This window comes from Amia ocellicauda, chromosome 8 (assembly GCF_036373705.1).
Source record: "Amia ocellicauda isolate fAmiCal2 chromosome 8, fAmiCal2.hap1, whole genome shotgun sequence".
Lineage (NCBI taxonomy): Eukaryota > Metazoa > Chordata > Actinopteri > Amiiformes > Amiidae > Amia > Amia ocellicauda.
The window spans coordinates 1813088-1836937 of record NC_089857.1 but is presented as its reverse complement, the minus strand read 5'-3'; the positions used below and the strand labels follow the sequence as shown (position 1 = coordinate 1836937).

At 42.2% G+C, this 23850-nt stretch overlaps 1 protein-coding gene across 2 annotated transcripts in view; it reads right to left on the bottom strand.

The window, feature by feature from the left end:
* Positions 1-8530: 8530 nt before the first annotated feature.
* Positions 8531-23850, bottom strand: part of ptpra (protein tyrosine phosphatase receptor type A) — a 73769-nt gene continuing 58449 nt past the window's right edge. Inside the window, exons 14-23 of one of the 2 annotated variants that reach the window (XM_066711778.1) lie at positions 22856-23022; positions 22599-22734; positions 22309-22458; positions 20312-20405; positions 20055-20131; positions 19743-19877; positions 12286-12411; positions 11911-12062; positions 11680-11815; positions 8531-10733 (exon numbers count right to left, since the gene is read on the bottom strand). In XM_066711778.1, coding sequence (XP_066567875.1) covers positions 10659-10733; positions 11680-11815; positions 11911-12062; positions 12286-12411; positions 19743-19877; positions 20055-20131; positions 20312-20405; positions 22309-22458; positions 22599-22734; positions 22856-23022 — 1248 coding nt within the window. In that variant the 3' untranslated portion in view covers positions 8531-10658. The remainder of the gene's footprint in view (positions 10734-11679; positions 11816-11910; positions 12063-12285; positions 12412-19742; positions 19878-20054; positions 20132-20311; positions 20406-22308; positions 22459-22598; positions 22735-22855; positions 23023-23850) is intronic. The other variant, XM_066711779.1, reaches the window with a different exon arrangement.

Genomic DNA, 23850 nt, shown 5'->3' with positions numbered 1-23850 from the left:
AATTTCTTCTGTAATCCCAAATGGCATTTGAGATGATATTTTCTGACATAATGTAGCTGATCTCTTCCCTGACTGTCTACAAGTCAAGCACACATCTCCGCTTCTGAAAGTGAAGTATTTCCTTAGTGGACGTGATGGATGCTTATGGCAACGTCTGGCAGCAGATAGTTAACCATCCATAAAACCTGGACGCGTCCAGACGTGTTTCCAGGGGGCATGAGTGAAAGCTCTCACGTTATATACAACAAAGCAGCCTGGCACTATATTATCTGTCATTGACATGTGACTGGAAAAAAAAGTTATAAAAATTAGGTAAGCATAATGCCTTTTCAGACACCACAATTGGTCACAAGTAATCAGCCATTTTAAAGTAGTTGGCAGATACCGATTATTCAATTTCTTGCCTATAATCTGCCGATACCAATTGCTGGCAGATTAATCGGTGCATACCTAGTTATTATCATCCCTGAAAAAGAAAGACAGCCATTACCTAATGGGAAGAGCCTTCTGACCTGCCAGTCATTGCCGGTGCGCCACATTGAGATGGTGGAACCTTGTGAAGGTCTGTTGACCAGACCAGGTCGCAGCATTGCACAGATCTTCAAGTGTGGCACCATGAAAGAGAGCCCATGACGTGGCTTGTCCCCTCAGTGAGTGTGCTGAGATGTGTTCAGGCATGGGAACATTAGCAGTCTCATAGGTGAGACGGATCTCGTCTGCCACCCAGTGCGCCAGTCCCTCTGGTGGTGGAACCATAGCAGACAAACAGCTGACTGGATTTGCGGCTGTGCGCAATCCTTAACATATACAACCTCAAGGCCCGGACAGGACAGAGTGTGTGAAGTCTGCAGTCCTCATCCGATGGAAAGACTCCAGGAGAATAGGTTGGTTTATATGGAACGCCGACACGACTTTGGGCAGGAAGGTTGGGTTCGTCCTGAGAGTGACTCTGTCGTTGCTTTCCGAGAAGATCAGACAGGCTTTATCCACAGACAAGGCATGAATTTCACTAATTCTCCTTGCCGACATTATCGCTACAAGGAAGGCTACCTTGAGCGAGAGGAAGTGAAGCTCCATTGTGGAGATGGGCTCAAAGGGAGCACTGCTCAGTCCTTGCAGCACAAATTCCAAGTCCCAGGCTGGAATTGTGTCCTTTATCGGTGGTCTCAAGCGTCTCGCACCTTTCAGAAACTGGATCGCCAGGAAATGGGTTCCTGGGGAGACACTGTCATGGTATGTTGAGATGGCAGCCAGATAAACTTTCAGCGTGGATGCAGATTTCCCGTCTTCAAGCAGCTGTTGCAGGAATCACAGGATTGTCGATATGGAGCACGACACCGGATCCACACGGCTCTCTAGACACCAGTTCTGGAAAACTGACTACTTATAAGTATATTGGGCCCTGGTGGAGGGGGCCCTGGCCGACTGCAGCATTTCCACAACAGCGTCACAAACCACAATTGTCTCGGCCACCGGGGGGAAATTAGGAGAACTTGAGCTCCTTCCTGGTGAATCCTCTGCAGTGTCAGTGGAAGAGGTGGCAGTGGGGGAAGGCATATAGCAGCTCCTGCGGTCATGGGTGAGCAAACGCATCCACACCCAGGTGGCACTCTGATTCACCTGGATGTTGATGTGTGCGGCTGTAGTGAGGCCGCTCCACACTCCTTTGACTCCCATCCCATTCCAGACAGCGCCCCAGCCTGTTACGGAGGTGTCTGTGGTGATGACTTCCCTTCTGTGCGGGTATCCGTTGAGGTCACTGTCAGTGGGTGGTGTTTGTGTCTTGCTGGGTGTAGCTTGTGGACGTTTACCCAGCGTTGTAATGCCGACATCAGCAGCCCTAACAGTTTTTGGCAGTTGACCAGCTGCATATTTGGATGATGTCTCCTTCGCCTTTACCGACCGTTTGATAGAGAGATCTACCGTCTCACCAAACCCCGGTGATGGGAGCATCGAGGAGGACTTCTCCTTGTCCTGGAGTTTTACCTGTGTCAGCCACAGACGGCTTCTGGCTGCTACCCATGGCCTTCACCCCTTCTCGTAGCAAGTCCGTCATGTAGGCATTCACCAGTTCCATCTCCTCCACATCTGCCATAGACTGCCTGTGATAGACAGGCAGAAGGACTTCGCCAAAGTCCTCCGTGCAGCTGCTGTCCCCCTCTATGTTAGTGTTTAGGTTGTTGACGTCGAGGATCGAGAGGTCGACATGGGTGTCCAGAGGTCAATAGAGGGTGTTGACGTCGAGGTCGAGAGGTCTATAGAGTGGCACGAAGGTCGATGGATGTGGTCGAGCAGTCGACGAAGTTAGTCAAGGTCAACAAGGGATGGAGGAAAGGTGAAAATCCGAGGTTGAGGTTCGACAGAGAGGTCGAAGGATCGAGAGAGATGGTTGATATCGACAGCGTGGTTGAGGGATCGACAAAGTTGGTTGAGGTCGACATTGTTGGAGTTCGATGTGTCGAGTGGTTGAAAGTCCGCCGACAGAGGTCAAGACGGCAGAGAAGATCAAGCGGAATGGTCAGCCGACCAGCCACAGGGAGGCTGCTCCAGCCAGAGTAGTCTCCTTCTTCCCTTCTTCTCCTTCATCTCTCGAATCTGTAAAAGAAAAACGGAGGTACAGGAGGTAATAATCGTACAGCATATCTCAGTAGAGGGACCAAGGCCGGCTCCGAGAGAGACTCCTGCCGCACACTTACCTCTGAAGAGAAGCAATCCCAGATAGCACAGCAGCGTTGGGCCAACGTCAGCCCAATGGATCATGAGTGGTCGGACCGACGTTGGAAGACGACGTTTGGCCGTCGTCTTTTTGCTCATCGAGCCAACGTTGGCCCGGCGATGTTGGCCCGACATAATAGCGTCTACGTTGGCCTGATGAGCAAAACAACATTTGTGTTTTGACCTGCAAATGTTCAGCCCCAAAAGTATCCTTTGCTATTATCCTGTATCCAGTGTTGCTCGTCCTCATCCTGTACCCCGCAGTGTTTCCAGAGCCCATTCTTGATGTTGTAGAAATATATTGCAGAAGAGCAGAACTACAATCACACTTTGTCAGTGCTTCGTTTTCTCTCTTCCTGTGAGGTAAGGATGCAGGAAGCTTGAGAGAGTATTTCTAAAATTTGTATTATCCAATACACAGTTATTTAAAAAGCTGATGTCTTATACATGCTCAACAGAACCAAGCCCAATTAAATAATACATTTGATATTAAATAAGTAAATGTGCAGTAGCCACTTACAGATCCCCAGATCAAAACACAACAGAAAGACATGTAAGATCGTATATTCAAATCACTCAGCAGAGGCATTAAGGAATAATTTACACCAATTTTATTCACAAATAGTAGATGAAACATTTAAAAGAATAAACGACAAACATCTGATCTTGCTTCTCAGTGATCGAGTTCCTGAATCCTCTGGACACGTCTGGCTCAATTCTAGATAAACAGATAAACAAAACAAGAGGCTCAGGAACAATTTGTACCAAAACTTAGCAAATTGAGGACCAAAAAACAGTGGCCAAAATAGTTTAATAGAGGTATGCAAAAAAATATCAAGAGGAAGAAAATAGAATAATACATAGAATATGTTGAGCTGCAAAGAGACCTTAAGAAAGGGATCAGGAAAGCAAAGAGGGAAATAGAAAGAAACATAGCTCTTGGAGCTAAAACTAATGCATAGATCTTTTTTTAAATAAAAAAGCAAGAGGTCAATAAAGGAGGAAGTGAAACAGCTAAAGGGCAAAAATTGAAGTATCTTGGAAAACGAACAAGATGTGGCAAATGTTCTAAATGAGTATTTCACAGAGGTTTTTACAAAAGAACAATCAGTTAACAATCAGTCCAGGGAAATCCTAAGAGAGATCAGGATAAATGAGGAGGAGGTACTACAGGGACTAGCAGAATTAAAAACAAACAAATCACCTGGGCCAGATGTTTCCAACAGTACTTAAAGAAATGAGGGAAATTATTTATAGGCCGCTAACTCAAATATTCCAATTGACACTTTGAACAGGGGATGTGCCAACTGACTGGAAGACTGGAAATGTCATACCAATCCACAAGAAAGGGGACAAAACTGAGCCAGGAAATTACAGATCAATCAGTCTCACCTGCATTACTTGTAAAATGTTGGAAAAAATGATTAGACAGAAAATAGAGGAGCATCTTAATGAAAACCATATTCTTGGAGATAGTCAACATGGGTTTAGACGAGGCAGATCATGTCTTACTAATTTATTAGAATTTTTTTAACATGCAACTGCAGCTGTAGATCATGTGAAAGCATATGATATGATATACTTAGATTTTCAGAAAGCTTTTGGATAAGGCTCACCAGAGATTGATCCTCAAATTGGAAGCTGTAGGCATTCTGGGTAATGTAAGTAGATGGATTATGAACTGGCTGATGTATAGGAAACAGAGGGTGTCGATTAGAGAAGTTGCTTCTAACTGGAGTGAGGTTTTTAGTGGAGTTCCACAGGGATCAGTATTAGGGCCTTTGCTTTTTCTAATCTATATTAATGATCTGGACTCTATGATAGTTAGCAAACTTGTCAAATTTGCAGATGATACTAAAATAAGTGGCTCAGCAGATCTCAGCAACACAGGCTATTCAAAGGGACTTAGATAACATTCAGTTGTGGGCCAGCACCTGGCAGATGAAATTCAATGTGGACAAGTGCAAGGTAATACACGCAGGTAACAACAATCTCCACTATAATTACACTATGGGAGGAATAGAACTAGATGAAGTATTGCATGAGAAAGACCAAGGAGTCTATGTGGACTCCTCACTTTCTCCATCCAAACAATGTGGGGAAGCAATAAAAAAGGCAAACAGGATGTTAGGGTATATTGTCAAAAGTCTAGAATTTAAAACAAGGGAAGTAATGTTAATGCACTAGTTAGACCTCATCTGGAATACTGTGTGCAGTTCTGGGCACCACACTTCAAGAAAGATATCGCTGCTCTAGAGGCAGTTCAGAGGAGAGCAACCAGACTTATTCCAGGTCTGAAGGGAATGTCCTACTGAGATACTGAGGAAACTGAACCTTTTCACCCTGGAACAGAGGAGACTATGTGGGGACTTGATCCAAGTCTTCAAAATCATGAAGGGCATCGACCACATCAAACCAATGGAGCTTTTCTAGATCTGCAGGGACACAGAGAACCAGGGACACAAATGGAAATTGGGCTTCAAAGCATTCAAAACGGAAAACAGGAGACACTTCTTCACACAGTGAGTTGTTACAATCTGGAACAAACTCCCCAACAATGTGGTAGATGCTGAAAGTTTGGGAATATTTAAAAATAGGCTGGATAGTATCCTTGGATCACTTAGTTACTAATGGACACCAAACGAGCACGATGGGTCGAATGGCTTCCTCTCATTTGTGAACTTTCTTATGTTCTTATGTTCAATCATTTAAATAATTTGAAAAAGCCACACCTTATATCAATTGATACCCCCTATTTAAGAGTCAATAATCAATCAATAGTAATTATTCAATCAACGTGCAAATGATTATATCAACAATAAATATGTAAATGTTGTTATAATTAGTCTGTATACCCTAATCTCCATATTTCACCCCTTAGTCAATCATGATCATTCAATTATATTTAGATTAATTCATCAATGATTTCAGGGATCAAGTTCAATAAAATAATTAGCATCCATTACCATAAATAAAAATTATATTACAGTACAACATTACATATATTACAAGAGCATTAAATAATGTGTATGCATATATCTCCTCAGAAGTACAAGATAAAACTAAATTAGCGGACATAGATTGATATCATTGAGACCCAAAGGTTCCAGTGTGTCAATCCAATGTGCTTCTCTACGTAACAGAAAATATACCAAGTTTCCCCCTCTAGCCGGTACATTGACGTTCTCTATGCCCACGAATCTCAGTGAATGCGGAGTAGATCCATGTCCGGCCTTAATATAGTGCTTTGCCATTGCATAATCTTGATTCTGGTTTCGAATAGCTGCTTTGTGTTCTGCAATCCATATTTTCAGATTTCTTTTAGTTTGTCCAACCTGACCTGACTTCTGTTTTTCACTTATGACAAACTAGTTACAAATTCAGATACATTCGCTGCATAATTAATTACTCAACTGGCTATATAATATTGTCATTTACACTTAGGCTTCTAATTTTCTGTATTGTGGAATGGCTATCATTGATATTTTAAAAATGTTATTTTGAAAACAAACACAGTTAATGTGTCATACATAAAACCTGGTACTTCAGACAATTACATATTCTACTTTTTAATACATTTAAACAGTACATTTATATATTTTAATAATAGTTGTGAAGGTGAACTTACTTTCCAGCAGCTCTTCGCTCTGACGTCATCTGAGGAGATGCCTGTGGCCTTGAGGAAGAGCGCTTGAGTGCTTTCAAATAACGAAGCTGAACATTCTGACATTATCAGATATATTTACTATGATTATTATTCATACGCATGATATTTTAAAGTTATATAGGTCAATGCATTAAAACAAGTTGCACTGATATCGTATCTGTCGGCATTTAGTCGGACATGATCCATCTCGACGACCGTAACTGCAGTCCGACCATGCCAACCATACGCTGACATCGGTCATCCTCCACCTCCCCGACCTACTGCTGTCCGAACATGCCAACCATAATCCGACGTAGGCTATACATCACCCCCCCAACCATACTGCTGTCCGACCAAGCCAACCATATGCCGACGTCGTCTATACATCACCCCCCGACCGTGACTGCTGTCCAACTATGCCAACCATATGCCGACGTTGGCCCAACGACCAGTGCTATCTGGGATAGCACTTAAAAAGACCGTAGTCTGAGCTCCGAAGAGGCAAATAACACTCCTTGGAGGATTTAGCAAAAATTAACTGAACTCCAAAGAGCAGGTGAGCAAACTTCTCAAAACTTTAAAGCAATCACAAGCAAATGGCAGTAAAGCACAATCACTGGCAGGTGAAAGAAGAAATGGCAGGGAGTTGCAATTAGGAGTGGACTTTTCACAGACACCGGGGGTGGGTCTTCCTCCTGCCTGCAGGGCCCTTATTGGGCAGCTTTGGTACATACATCCAATGTTTGGCAGGTCAGAATGCTCTTCCCATTAGGTAATGGCTAACTTTCGATTTGAAAGGGGACTATATTTTGTTCCACAACATAATACATAAAAAAATGCCCCTTCTTCTCTCCCTCTCTCTCAGGATCTATATAGGGAAGCGTCTTGTGGCTTCATCCACTGGAACACTGTGACACAGCTGGGCACTCTGATTCACCTGAGCCAATAGGATCATAGCTTCATCTTTGTTGTCACCTCCTCTCTCTGTGGAGCCACAGGGAACCAGTCTGTTTGTTTTTCTGTACGTCCATCTGTCTCTCTGTCCCCGGGCACCGGTCTCTTTGTTGCTTTCTGTATTGTAAACACACCTTAGCGTAGCAGCCCCATACTCCCCCAACCTGTTGTATCTGTATTCCAGATTGTAAAAAGAAATGGAGACTGGATCATACTCACTGGAGAAAGAGGGAGAGATAGGGCAGTGTGCATGTCTGTGTTTGTGTGACTGTGACTGTGTGTGTAGGGTGGGGGGTACTGCATAAAGTACAGAACCTTTTCCCTCACTCTCGTCTGGTCTTGAAACAAAAACAGAGAGACAGAAGGAGGAGAGAGTGCGAGTGTGCTGAGCCAGATAGGTTAGTGCTTCACTGTGGCACTGTTCAGTAGTCAGCAATCAATTGTGTGTGTTTGGTCCCCACTTCCCACTGCCTGACCTGACACAGCCAGTGACAAATTAAGATTGAAGGAACAAGACACACACACACACACTTAAACAAATAATTGGTGCTAGAAGTGACCACAATATAAATAGCCTCAGTCAGCTCTACTTGTCACCTTTTGTGGTTAGGAACAAGGAACAGCTGTGATGGACAGGGGGGTGGGAGCTGGGGGGGTCAGCAGTCTGAGTGTTGTGGTTTGAGTGGAGTGTGGGAGGACAGGGTCCCTGTGGTGTAATAAAGCTCAGGATGCTTCTATGCTGGCCAGTACTGAGCTATATTAAACTTGAATATACTATACTATACCATGCTGTACTGTATTGTATTCATAGGCAAATGCCAGAAGGGACAGTCCATTCTTTAGTTTGGTGGGCTGGACGATTCCCTTTGACAACCCCCCCTGGGCCGCACTTTATTGGGACGCAGACTTCACCAGCCATCGCCCCCTGAGTAAAAGTCCAGGTCCGCTTTTTGGTCCCAGTTTGCCCCTGATTGTATTGTATTATGGTGTACTATGCCACAGCTTTTCTCTTCATAAATACCTTTGCCACTGACAACTATTCATCAAGTGGACTCCCCTTTTCCTCGGTCCCTTTTACACAGGAGCTAATCTCCTCAGTGTGTTTGTCTGCACATTGTTTAATACATCAGTACAATGTAGTACATTACATTATATAATCTACATCCTGAACAACAATATAACTGCCCCCCCACAGACACAGAGCTGACACAGAGACATGATAAAATGTCAAGCACTTTTATTAGGTCTGAACAGTATGTTGCTTAGAAAGGCCATTTGGCATTTACACACACACACACGTACATATGTATGCATGTATACATATACATACATACGTGTGTGTGTGTGTCTGTGTATATGCATGCATGTATGTATGTATGTATGTGTATATATATATTACACATATGTATATACATATACACACACACGTCTTAGACATATACATACACACACACCACATTTTGATTATGATCACTAGATCATAAAACAAAAACACTAGAAAACAATATGTTTTTCTTAAAAAGACAATTAAAAAAACAAAACAAAAAAAACATCTCTGATACAATTAAAAATGGTCCCGGTACAATATTTTATATTTATATAAAACGGAATAAAAGGCAGCAAACTGAAGAATACAATATAAATACCCCTCTGTACACAGCCCGATGAGGGGAGGGAGGGTGGAGACTGCTCTAGTTCTGAGCTTTGGGTGCCTGGAATGACCTCTTCTTCCCATCCCATCTACCACGAAAAACACAGTCCAAGCCAAATGCGGGACCGCTGTGGGCTACAGCTGGACTGGTCCCAAAATAGATGGGGGTTGGGGGGTGCCTCAAAAGAAATTAGCAAACAAACTACAACAGCCAGACTGATTGACTGACTGAGGAACATGGGCTGGAATGGCAGAATTAGAACTGGAATAAGGAACTGGAATAACTGGCACTGCAGAGGAGCATGGAGAGACAAGGAAGCTTCAGAGAGAGACAAAAAGGTGCCATAACTTCCCATGTAAGAGAGGCTCTGCAGTAGAATTGGAGAACTAGAGTAAGGCAAGGGGGCTGGAATGGCACTGAACTGGGACCCAAACTGGTCTGGTACAGGTCTGGCACTAGAAACATAGAAGAGACAAAACTACACCCCATAGCTTCCCCCATCCAAAACTCACACATCATAACTACTCTGATTCAGTGACATCTCAATTGCTCAATGTATGCCAATACTAATTACCCTACTCCATCATGCACACCCAAATCATTAAAATGCAAGTGATCTGTCTCTCTGCACCCTCCCAAACTGCAACACATCCAAACTATGCTCTGGCACTAACACCCCCATCAGTGACCCTTCCTCAAATTACACTTCATTATTGACCCTCCTAAATAGAAATATCACTGCTGCATCCAGACAGCTCCCCATTACTGACACCCCAAAATGAGTACACCACCAAAACACAACTGGTCACTGAGCCCCCTCTGGAACAAACCTTAATCTCATAACAACACTATATTATAACCTATCAATACAATAAAATAACAGTGCATGTGATCACCCCTGTCTGTTATAATGTCATTTTATAATCCTTAACTGGGAAGCCATGGCTCAGTTTATGAAAGTTACACACATACGACATACCCATAGAATGTTCATACAGTGCTTTGAGTCCCATGTGAACCAGCCAATGTCCAGTACAGTACAATGTAGTACATTACATTATAGTACAGTACAGCAGACAGCAGAGCAGCCCTGTGCAAGACAGAACACTTGTGACAATGAAACACTCAGTCCAGCTGGGTCATGGGAAAGGAACACTTACACATCAGTACACAGCTGGGCTGAAGAAGTGGAGGGTGTTGCTGTGGCCGGGCAGGGTAAGGCAGAACACCAGTTGAAAAGGGTCAGCTGTTCGACAGGCTTGAGCTAACACTTCACCCTCCTTCAAAACTTTCCCAGGTCATGGTCCAAATACATGTGGGAGTGAAAAAAACTGAACCAAAATTTAAATACCCATTCCACTCCACTCCCACTCCCCCCCCCCACACACCTCCCCCTCTGAAATCTCAAAATAAGCCTCTATGATATAATATATTTATATATATACCAACACTATGCTACATAGAAAATCTCCACCTAATAATGAAGCCTAACTGTACCAGCCTCTGTAACTGAAAAGGGAGTATATGTACACAGGGTGGAGGCATATTAACAAGAACAATATTACAAAATATTCAAGAAGGCATCTCTGATCTGAACTGATACTCCACAGCACTGGCCTTCCTCTGGTCTGTCCGTCTGACCATTTGTCTGTCTGTCTGGCCTTAGGGACAAGCATCCTGTCTCAGGGTCTCTATTTGAAGTTGGCGTAGTCAGAGAAGGCGTCAATGTATTCCTGGACCACCTTGTAACAGAACTCGTACTGTTCCTGAAGGGGAGAGAGAGAGAGAGAGAGAGAGTCTGAATAACTGGGCTGTCCTGTGCTTGGCTGGACTGATAGAGTTTGGAGTGAGGAGGATAGTAGAGAGTAGTGTAGTACAGTATAACGAAAATGTCATACTTTCATATTTTCAGATACTAAAAAAAGCAAAATAAAAATTATATGGTTTGATACTAGAATTTTTGTCAGTAATTCTCTCAAATGCGTCTCATTAGTCAGAGAATCGAGTCAGTCTATTAGTTTCTCAGAATCAGCGAGAGTGAGTTTTTTTCAGGCTCGTGTATTATTAATATTGCAGACATTTACTGTATTTACAGATGATTATAATAACTGCTTATATGTATTTAAATGATCACTGTCAAAAAACTAAAAGACAAAATAAACATGTATTGATGATAATACAATTACTAGATAGAATATGCTCACACAACAATAAAAATACCATAGAACAACCACAAGCAAGAGAGATGCACCGATACCTTTGCTGCGGCGGGATGTAATTCAGAACTCACACAAAGCAAAAGCATGAAACAAAAACACAAACAAAAAACCTGAGCTTTTGAAATGAGGTCTTCGTTTAACCCCAACAAAACAAAATAATCTGTGCACTACAAAGTATTTACAGTGTAATTTGGATTGGGCTGGGGGAGGAAGTAGTGACAGTTTACAGTAATGCTTCAGCGTGTGGAATTCCTTAGCATGGATTTTAAAAAATATTTACTTTTCGCTCAACATTTTTCATCTGTATGCGAACATTAATCAGCATATTGAAAACTAAAGCCCAGTGGTTATTCTGTGACTTTGGCTAATACGTTGGTTTAATTCTTGGTATCGAGTATCATTTCGGTATCAAGTATTGTGATACTAAAACCAGTATTGGTATTGAAGTCAAAATTCAGGTATTGTGACAACACTAGTAGATAATAGTGCTTACCAGTGTCTGCACCATGTGTGGTCTCTGCAGTCGGAGGCTTTTTACAGTCTGAAAAACATCCAGGATTCCTTCAGCCTTCACTCGCTCCAGCACTGTGCTCAGAGCACAGAACGTTCCTGTCCGCCCAGCTCCCGCACTGAGGGGCAGAGAGGATTGTATCAGTGAATTGTATAGTACAGTGCTATACAATTCTGCTTCACACTGTGACAATCACTACAGTGCTATACAGACCTGCAATGCACAATGATGGGGTGGTTGCCAGACTGCTGCTGCTGTTTCTGTACGGCTGCAATCAGGTTGATCATACCCTTACCATCTGCAGGGATGCCCACTTCTGGCCAGCCATGGAAATGAAACTGACGCACCTGCCGAGCTTTGTTCTCCTGGGGAAAGAGAGAGAGGGTGGGAGAGGAAGAGGGAGGGAAGATAGGTTCAGGAGAGAGGGAACATATTGATAAACATCTCAGTGTGAACCTCAGTAATGAAGAGGAACTGAAGTTTAGCCAAACAGTGAAAAACAAAATCATGCTAACACTATTGAGTCTCCAGCTAGCTTGTTCGTGTGAAACACTACCTTGTAGTTATCAAACCCAGCACTGTTCTCACCCTGTTGTTGGTGACCAGCAAATCCCTCACAGTGTAGCTCTCATTCTCCTCCTCCCTCTTCAGCTCAATGGCCACGTCACCACATAGCAGGCAGCCATCGCTCGGCCAATACTGCGCACACTTCTCCTGCAGGCATGAACATTGAGAGGGATCACACTGTTATACACAATGAGCACAGACACACACACACTATTATAAATACTAAGCCCAGATACACTGCTGTACACACACACAGCACAGACACAGACCCTTTTCCCTCATTCTCACCCCCCCATAATGACTTTATTATGGCAAAATAGTATACATTAATATATGCATATATCCACATACACAATTTGGGCAAGTGTCAAACAATTGCTATTACTCCTCAGTGACAAAACACTCAAAACTCATTATATAGCTCATAAACCAGTGTAACAAACCACATACTTATAACAGAAGCTATAGTTAGCTACTTATCTTATCTTCTTATCATCAAACAAAGTAAAGGAACTAATAACTAAATGAATGATACTAATGTAATTCAAACTCAAAACCAAATTTTGATAAACATGTTTGATTTTAAAACAAAAATCATTGAACAATTTAATCACTGGACGAGTTACATTTCACATGCCATAGAAAACAAACACTTGGCAAAGCAATTATGAAAGTGCCAATTTCCCTTTAAGATCCTATCACTAAAATGATTAGTGTATGTTTTCATGTGTTATTAGGAGTGGATAAGCAAGGTATCTGTGATTATTCTGTTCCAATCTATAGTTTTATTAACTTCAAAAACTTAAAAGTATAACTTACATCACAATGATGGATACTGTAAATACCCCAAAAGAGATCTCTTTGGTGTTTCAGGATGTGATACTTCAATACTTATCAGATAGCAGAAAAGATAGATAGGTATATTTTGTCAGGGTCCAAATTTCTTGGTCAAGGTCCAGACATCAGTGGGGGTCACACCTTCAAATGACCCTTTCCAACACACACACACACACACACACACACACACACACACATACACACACACAATTCTGTGAATTAGTAATATACCCTATTGCTTATATTTAGTACATTCATTTGACAAAGTACAAAAATAAAATGTTAAAATAAATGCATATATTAGTATTAAAATGGTTTCAGACCACTTACATTTTAATTTGTTAAAGATTATTGTCATATAGATAAACATAATAGAAACTTTCAAGCATTTTGTGTCTTATTAGATTCAAGTATTTACCATTTTCCCTTTTTGACCCACTGTGCACTGCACAAAATTAGTGTTGAAAAATGAGTGCAAAGACGATTGAGTAATTCAGGGTGGGGGGTCTGGGGGTCTTCCCCCATAAGATTTTGACAACTGGAGACCTGAAATGAGTGATTCCCAAGTAATTTCGAAGTCAAAAAACATCTCAAAATCTCCATGAAATCAGGCAGATTTGGAATCAATAATATCTTTGCTTCACAACCACATATCACCAGTGAAAAATCCCATATCAACCAACATTATATATGCAAACTAGATGCGGTTTCTGGTGTTTGTCAATCACAGATCTATTTTGGCGATCTCTGTAATTGAAACAGGTGAGGATGCACAATTCTTGACTTGTGCGCCTGCTAGAATTACGCGTCTTCACTGGAAATCATTTGTTTCCACCACTGACGTAGGAGTTTCTAGGTGAACACAAGCTATGGTACCGTGAACCCCTCGGTTGTGTGTATGCACTTTTATATTTTAGAGGCGAGGTTGACATATGTCCACAGGACAAACGATGCACGTTTTAGCTGCTTATTTATAGAAATCGGGAAAACCGAATACCTGTTTTTGTTTTGTTTTTTGAACAAGTACAAACTGATGCTCTTGCCCCAGTCCAGAATGTGTACAGAGATGCCCGAACAGGGAATCTGCGAGCTACCTAACTAACTACTAGCTAAAGGGAACACTAGCTCTATATAGGGCACCCCATATTAATACGTAACATCCTATTGGCTAATAACCAGGAATCGCTGCGACTAGGTTCCACACTATAACAAGCACTGAGTGCAACAAACCTCCGTAACAATACATTAAAAAAAAATATATATATATATTATAAAAAGTTAATAAAAAATAATTCTCGCGGTCCAGTCAAAAGCGTCTGGCACTCCGGATTTGGCCCACGGGCCACCTATTGACTACCCCTGGTATAGAAAATGTGAACTAAAACAAGTACAAAATACAGTACAGTGTTACATCCATTATTCTTGTAGTGGGTAGATCATTCAATCTGATTCAATCTTTGCGGTTTTCTACTCCAGACCACTAATGTCCACTGTGCCACAAATTGTCATGCATGACTCTAGTACAGAGTACTACCAAGGTTGTTAAAGGCGAGTTGCCACAGTGAAAAACATGGGTGTCGTGAGCCAATAAAAGGAAACGTGTCTGATGGCGATGCAGAGCATACATTATGCATTTGCATAACGTGAAACTCTACACATATCTTTATGCCTATGCCTTGAACATAAAACTAGAAAACGATCTTCATGGTTAAGTGCGAATATGAAAACGGCTACTGCTCTGGAACTCTAAAGTCCAGTGCCCTGAAACTTTGCATATCTTACACAGATAGTGCTATCTATCAAATGTGCAAGAGGCAAGTGACTGCATGCAAAAACATGGCAACCACAAGCAAATGAATGTGCATGTATGCAAAATACATGTGTTTATAAAAGCATGAAATTTGACCCCAGAAAAAACCCATAAGCCATATTCAAAAACTCACCAACCTTGATACAATAAAAATTACATTGTTATGCTTGATGGTGGTGAGTTATGTCATCAACGGTGACACAGCGCGGTGGCCACGATGCTTAAGGCCATGTCACATACAGCAGTGAATATCTTCAGAACAGTGAAGCCTAAGGCGCTTAAATTTTGAGTGATTAAAACTAGTACAAACATCTGTCAAAGTTGATGAAGCCAAGTTGATAGGACACAAAACATGGCTGCTGTACACCAATGAAAATGACAGCATTTCATGTCAGCCACATCCTGACATTCCTTATGTAGACCTCTACCTCCATCATGTGGCCAAACTTGGAAATTGCATTCTGCATCTTGAATGCCGAAAACTTGAAACTTTCAAATGTCCCTAAAATGCTCATATATCCATGAAAGCTCACGAAACTCACAAGTGTTGTAGAAACCACTTATACCTACAAATATATTGAAAACTACACTTGCTGGTATCATGGTGTTGCCGCCATATTGCGTTTAGCAGCGAAATTGTGAAATGCCACAAAAATATAATTCTCCAAAACCAACTGACATATGCATATGACACTTCATACGCATGCATACCTTATGCCCCACTATTAGGCTTGTTCATCAGACGTTGCTCGGTCTCACACTTTGTCCGCCATGTAGCGTTCTCTGATTCAAACTATGGTGCCTTCTACTCCATGGCACTTATACCCACTCTGACATAATTGGCACGCATGACACTAGTACAGAGTACTACCAACGTTGTTAAAGCCGAGTTGCCACAGTGAAAAACATGCGTGCTGTGGGCCAATGAATAAGAACGCACACACTGGAATGCAGTAAACACGAAACTCTGCACATGTGTGTTTGCCTCTGCCTTGAACAGAAAACCAGAGAATAAAGTTTGTGGGGTACACGGGTAAGCCATAATGTTGGATTTAACATGACAACGGATAATGCTCCGGAACTATAAAGCCCAGTGCCCTGAAACTGTGCATGTATTACATAGATACTGCAATCTATCAAATCTGCAAGAGACAAGTGACTGTACACGTATGCAAATTACACATATTTATAAACATGCATTTCCAAAAATGTACAAGTCACATGGTGTGGCCACCATCTTGGATTATGCTGAAAACACCTCAGCCACGATTTCTCATAAACCCCTAAACTGGCTGATGTGTGCTTTGGTATACAGTATCTTTGGACTGTGTTCTAGAAATATTCTAAAAGAAAAGTTCCTACATAAAGAAACATGGCAGTAATAAACAAACAATTTAGACTTACTGTAAATTTTGTTCAATTTTAAGACTGACAATTTTTAAGTCTTAAAATTGAACAAAATGTACAGTAAGTCTAAATTGTTTGTTTATTACTGCCATGTTTCTTTATGTAGGAACTTTTCTTTTAGAATATTTCTAGAAGCATATACCACAAACAGCACTGAGAAAAAAGACAAGCCGCTATTTGCCCCTTAGTGATATACTTTGCTTTTCCAGGTATAAGTATATATAATGCACACATCATTAATCAATGTGACAACCAAATGAAACATCAAATAAACATCTAAATAAGGTTTAGAAGCAGTTTCAAGCTGCTTACAGTTTATTTTTATTTGCTTGGCTTGTTTGTTTTCTAAACTAGTACACAAATGAGAAAGGGATTCTTTCAGCTCTAGAACATAGTCAAAAAAATACCAGAGACAAAACGAAAGTGAAACTAAAAACTATAATTAAATGTAATTAACAACACACAGGAATACTTAGTTATTGTTATTGCATGAAGAGTGCATAAGAACATAAGAAAGTTTGCAAATGAGAGGAGGCCATTTGACCCATCATGCTTGTTTGGGGTCCATTAATAACTGAGTGATCCAAGGATCCTATCCAGTGTGATTTTAAATGTTCCCAAATGTTCAGCTTCAACCACATCGCTGGCGAGTTTGTTCCAGATTGTCACAACTCTGTGTAAAGAAGCATCTCCGGTTTTCCATATTGAATGCCTTGAAGCCCAATTTCCATTTGTGTCCCCAGGTGCGTGTGTCCCTGCTGATCTGGAAAAGCTCCTCTGGTTTGATGTGGTCGATGCCTTTCATGATTTTGAAGACTTCAATCAAGTCCCCATGTAGTCTCCTCTGTTCCAGGGTGAAAAGGTTCAGTTCCCTCAGTCTCTCAGTAGGACATTCCCTTCAGACCTGGAATAAGTCTGGTTGCTCTCCTCTGAACTGCCTCTAGAGCAGCGATATCTTTCTTGAAGTGTGGTGCCCAGAACTGTACACAATATCCAGATGAGGTTTAAATAGCGCATTGTACAGTCCGAACATTACTGCCCTTGTTCTAAATTCTACACTTTTGACAATATACCCTAACATTTTGTTTGCCTTTTTTATTGCTTCCCCACATTGTTTGGATGGAGAAAGTAAGCAGTCCACATAGACTCCTAGGTCTTTCTCATGCATTACGTCACCTAGTTCTATTCCTCCCATAGTGTAATTATAGTGGACATTTTTGTTACCTGCATGTAATACCTTGCACTTGCCCACATTGAATTTCATCTGCCAGGTGTCAGCCCACACCTGGATATTATCTAAGTCCCTTTGTAAACTTTCTTATGTTCTTATGTACTGTTCCATAAGAACAGGGTGACTGTGGTCTTTGCTTCTGGGCAGCCCAGATGTGGCCCCAAAGGGCCCCTGTGGTCTCTATTGAGAGCTGGTTCATCGAGGTCCCCCTAGTAGCCCTTACCAGCTCGCTGCCTCCTCCCTTGCGATGGTTTGGTTATGCTATACCCCCTCCCCAATTTGCAGTGCTTCCGACTCGAAAGACAACAATAGGTTGTGAATGCAACCCCGCTCATCTGAGAAAGGAAGCACTGCCCAAGGGTTGCAAGGTCTCTCAACAAAGAGGAAGTTCCTGTGTGTGCGTCACATTATATACAAACAGGAAACAGGAAGGGGACTGTTTGAGTGACACAGGGGCGAACAGGTAGCATTGATGGAAAGATGTTCTGATGACATTCCAATGGAAACAAGCTAAAACCCCTCCCCCTTGGGCAGTGTTTCCTTTCTCAGATAACCAGGGTTACATTCGCAACCTATCATTCTATTATGCCTCTTTGAGAGAGCCATGTGTGGTGGATTAAAGGTGGGGTATCATCATTTTTTACTTTTTTCAGATTTCACTTTTCACAAGTACTGCTGGTAGGTCAAAACAACTATCTGTGTAGTTTTTATGTGTAGGTTTAAACGCTAAGTGTATTAAAAATACATCTGAAATTGACCCCTCTGTGAAAAGTCCAGCTTGCTTGAAGCTACGGCTAATTTATGCGTGACGTCACACCGGGTATTGCTCGCTGTTTTGCTGCATTGATGCTCACAAAAACCTGTTACCAAACATAATAATAATAATGCACCCAGAGGAGAGATACCATGGTAAATAGGTGTATAATATATGGTTGCATCCAGGAATGTAACAGCGTCTCTGCATTATTAAAGCCTTAAAAAAACGTACAGTGAAAAAACGACAAGCCATTTTGTGCAGATTCCCAAGCTGGGAGAGGCACCTCTCTGTGATGCGCTGTAGAGCTGCCACCTGGACCCGCAATCCCGGGACATTGAGACAGGACGGGGTTCAAAATTAGCTGCTATATTTAAATAAATTAACGTGTTAATTATCCCTACACTTGAATCCGGTTTCTGAATGACTGACGGTGCAACAAATAAGTAATTGTGGTGATCAGTTCAACATCCCGCCTCTGAGCAATGTTACTGACTGGGAGAGTAATTGCAATTTTTAATACAGTTTAACAAACAGAAACTAAACTACTTTAACATATTAGTGTCTGCATATGAACAATGGAAATGTTATTATGATTAATGAAAACCTTATCACGTATATTGTAAATATATTATATACATTATTATTATTATTATACCATGATTTGCCATGCATGACAATTAAGCGCTATTATTAATTTGAGCGAAGGTGTAGGAGCTAATTATCAGGTTAATTTCTTTCAGGTAAGGAGTCTGTCTCAGGGTGCTAGGATTACAACAGTGCCCCACTGCATATTAATCAAATACAAAGAAAATAAAAAGTGTATATGTCATCCTGGTCTCCTGTATTTGATGTCAGGGACTGTGGGGTGAATTGTCCTCAAATCACACAAACCTCAAAAATCACACAAAACATCCAACCCAGTAGCATCGCTTTCCTCGTCATCTGCAATTGACCGCCAGTGGCTTAAATCAGTGAAATACCTAGTGTGACGTCACACACTCTCACTCTTCCAGGTACAGGAGTCAGGCTTTTTTAAAATGGTCTAACAAAAAAATAGCTTTTTTTCTATCTTATAAGCAACTGATGTTAATTAAACTTTCAGGGCATATTTAAAAAGTATAGGTACAACTTTTAATGTAAAGAAAATAATAATAATTATGATTAACCTTTAAGGAGCCGCATGCAGCTCAGGAGATACCCATTGGCCACCACTGAGCTAGATCAATATTATAGCCTTTACAAATTCAACCATTAAATTCTATCCATCTTCTGTTAATTTGCATGATTTTATTTTCTTAAAATTATACATTCTATGAAACAAGTCACGCTCAAAGTGAATTAATGCAGATCAACCTCTCCACCTTTCTCCCCCCTCCCCATGTGTACCCCACAATCTCAACTGTCCTCTCTTTTCCTTTCCTCTCTGCCTCTCTCACCTGTCCTCTCTCCTCCAGCTCAGTCAACATGACAATGGAGCAGCTCTTCCACTCCCACACCATCCTCCAGAAGTCCTCAATGGTGTGCTGCAGGGGGCCCTGGCTCGCAATGTATGAGTCTTTCTGTCTGTAGCCCTGAGGGAGGGAGGTAGGGAGACAGTGAGAAGAAATTCGTTTTTAGGAGGAAATTGATTCAGGGTATGTGAGGATGCAGTATATCAGGGTGTCACAGTATTTTGGAAAGTGTGATATTTAAGGTATCCATCTTGGAGAGTCAGTAATTTGGGGTGTCAGTGTTTTGGGGTCACTCACATCAATGAAGGATGCGTTGACGTAGTCTGTGTTCTCCTCTCCTCTCTTCACTGGAATTATCACTCTGTTAAACTCATCTGCAGAGAGAGAAGGGGGGTATGGAGAGTGACAGGGAAAGAGCTGTCAACATATTGCTGTGAGAGCAGTCAGATAAACAGGAGAGTCAAGAGAATTCCCTATCCTCCCTCTTTTTCCTCATCCTCCCACCCCCTCCCCTCCACTCCTATCCCCTCTTTTGTTTCCCATGAGTGTCTCACAGGGTATGATTTGCAGCACTCTGTTCTTCTTCATGTTGGCTGGCAGGTTCCCCGTCCTCATCTTATCGTTCTGGATCTTGATGGAGGTAAGCTTCTGCGGGAAGGGGGAGGGCAAGGAGTCAGGCAGGCAGCCAGTGTGTCAACCAGTTTGATAGTCAATCAGGGGTTCTTTTTCTAATCTCCACACCATCCAGAGAAAGGTGAGACCACCAGGCAGCTTATTCCAGTTCAAACCCCTATTTGATGTTTATAAAATACAATCCTGCTACCTGCATTGAGTACACTGCATTGGTCAGCATTATATACAATGTCCTCCCAATTAATGAATACCCTTGATAAATTGTAACAAAACAAAAATGTTTTGCAGAAATACAAGAAATGCACGAAGTGCTGGAAGCCTATTGTTTTTGATAGGATTTTTCTTCGACCAGAAATTTCAAATGCCTCTAAAACGCTCATACATGCATGAAAACTCACGAAACTTGTAAGTATTGTAGAAACCACTAATACCTCCAAATGCTGTGGAAACTACACGTGCCGATCACATGGTACTGCCGCCATAATGCATATTGTGGAAAAGTTTGAAATCCTACTTCTCCAAAACCAACTGACACATGCATATGCCACTTCATACTGATGCATACCTTATGCCCCAGTATTACGCTTGTTCATCAGAAGTCACTTGGACACACTCTTTTGCCTTCTACTCCAAAACTGCAATTCCCACTGTTCCACAAAATGGTACACATGACACTAGTACAGAGTACTACCAAGGTTGTTAAAGGCATGTGTATGTTTGTGTCTTGAATATAAAACCAGAGAATGAAGATCGTGGGGTACATGGTTAAACCGCAATGTTGGATTTAACATGTCCGTGTGTGAAAAGGAAAATGGCGACATTGAAATACACAATTGAAATTACAAAAGATTGAAAACCTTAAATGTATACCACATTGGATTGAAACTGATAATTACACATTTAATAACACATGCATTTAAACTACAAATGCCTGCTAAAATCTGAATCCCACTGATACAGCTTGGAAGCCTTAAAAGTTGCATGCAACTTCTAGTTATTATTTTTCCGCTGTTTTTATGAAAAGCCTATAAAAACCAAACCGCTGGACGAAAGGTCATGAAACTTCACACAGTGATAGATGGCTATGTAGAGCTATGCCATATGCAATATGGAGGCCATATGTCACATGGTCTGGTGGCCATCCTGGCTTAAAAATCTTTGACGAAACCGCTAATGGGACAGATATGCAACTTGGTGTGTGTTATGTTATGGTCTATATTCAGATTTGTTCAAGACATGTCACATGGTTTGGCAGCCATATTGGATTGGCCGAAAATCTTCAAAGATCTTCTTCTCTGAAACGGTTTTGTTTGAAAACAAAATGAAAACTCATGAAACTTCATCAAATTGTATAGGCTTATGCAGAGCTATGCCACATGGAATATGGTGGCCACATGTCACATGGCATGGCATCCATGCCAAGTTTGGGTAATGTTCAAACATCTTCTCTGAAACTGCAGGTCCGATTGGTGTGAAATGTTTTACACATGCCCTTGGCTGGGTCCTCCATCAGATTTGTTACTAGCAATGTGATTGATGAAACAAGATGACTGCCATGAGCAATTCAAATTTCAGCAATGGTTTAATTGCCTAAGGTGTCAAACTTTAGTTCTGAACTGCATCAGAATGTGTTTGACTCTGCGGTTCTGTGTAGATCTGTACTTGGCCCCCTGCATTGCTGCTTGCAGCTATATTTTCATTATTATTATTAATTTCACTGAGTAGGATAGTCCTCCCCTTCCTCCTGAGAAGCCTCCTCTGGTATGACTACATTTGGAGGCCACTGTGTATACATTATACACATTGATTGAAATTAGGTGTATATTATCTTGTGTTAGAATGGAGGGTGGAGATGTGCACAGTGGGAGATTGCCACTTTGTTCCAGTGGCCCTTGAACCCTGAACCTTGACCCCTGACCTTGAACTCTGCTTCCAGGCCGTTGCAGCCTGAGCTGGGGGGGTGCGAGTACAGCTTGGAAAGGTGCGTCTCTAGAGAGGTGACCTCCAGCTCTGTGTCACCATACAGGTAGTGCTCCAGCAGAGCCTGGTAAATAAACACGTACTGCATCTGTGACAGAGCAAGGGAGAGAGAGAGGTGAGATCAACATGTTGCGGCTGTGTGTGTGTTGTCAGTGTTGTGTATATGTGTGTCAGTCCAATGCGTCACTGGACTCTGGTGTTTGAGTGTGTGTGGTGTACCATACTCACGTCAGTCTGCACCATCTGGCAGCGCTGGGCTCTGATGCGCGTCACCAAGCCGAACACGTCCACCTTCTTCTCTGCTGCCATCATGTCCAGCATCGCGTCAATCACCATGAACGTCCCTGTCCGGCCCACTCCCGCACTGAGGGACATACAGACCAGCAGAGAGAGAGGGGGGAGAGAGATAATGATGGACAGACAGGGTCCTGCACTGCTTCAGGGCAGACATACGGACAAACAGACAGACAGACCAACAGACCGACCTGCAGTGTACCACGATGGGACCCGCGTATTGTGGGTTGCAGGTCTTGACCTTCTTGAGGAACTTGAGCATGCCAATGGGGGTAAAGGGCACGCCGAAGTCCGGCCAGCTGGTAAAGTGGAATTGAGTGACCAGACGCTGTGGTTTCTTCCCTGACACATCACCCACCTGGTGGGATAAAACAGTGACTACAGTGAGATACAGTACAGTGCAGTAACTATAGGGATATTAACAGGGTTCATACACTTATTCTTATGAAAAATTCAAGGACTTTTCAAGGACCATCGAGGACTGCTGTAACAATTTTCAAGAATCCAATTGAAGGAGTTTAAAAAGTAATTGAAGGCAATAAAGTCTTTACTTCCCTAACTTAGCAGCTTTGCAGCTGCTGCAACTTGCAGAAGACCAGACCAAGTAGTACTGTGCAGTGTTAAAATGCATATTTGAATTATATTAAATGTAATTAGCATTTTCCATTAAGTATAAAATATAGCATTTCCCCTCGCTGTCCTCACCTACCATCCTCCTGGGAGACTTCAACATCCACCTCTCCAACCCCTGGCATGCCGCCTGCTAGACCTCATCTTCTCTAGAGGCTGCTCCCTTTCAACACTCTGGGACACCCATGGACATCTCAGACCACCACTTCATCTCCTTCTCCCTTTTTCTTCCCTCCCTCCCCACCCCACCCCACCCACTTCCTCTGTCACCTTCCGCCATAATCTCTGCTATGTCTCCCCCTCCACTCTCTTACCTTCCATTGACTTTTTCCCATCTATCTGTCAACTGTGCTACCTCCCTCTTTGTTCTCCTCCCTCACCTCCTCCCTTGACTCTCTCTGTCCTCTCATGTCTCGTCCTTGTCCGTCCCTCCCCTCCTCAGCCTTGGATCTCTTCCGTTCTCCGCTCAACCCGAACTAGTCTGTGTGCCACCGAACAGAAGTGTAAAAGGACCAAACTCCCAGCTGCCCTCGAACTCTATGGCTCTCTACTGTCT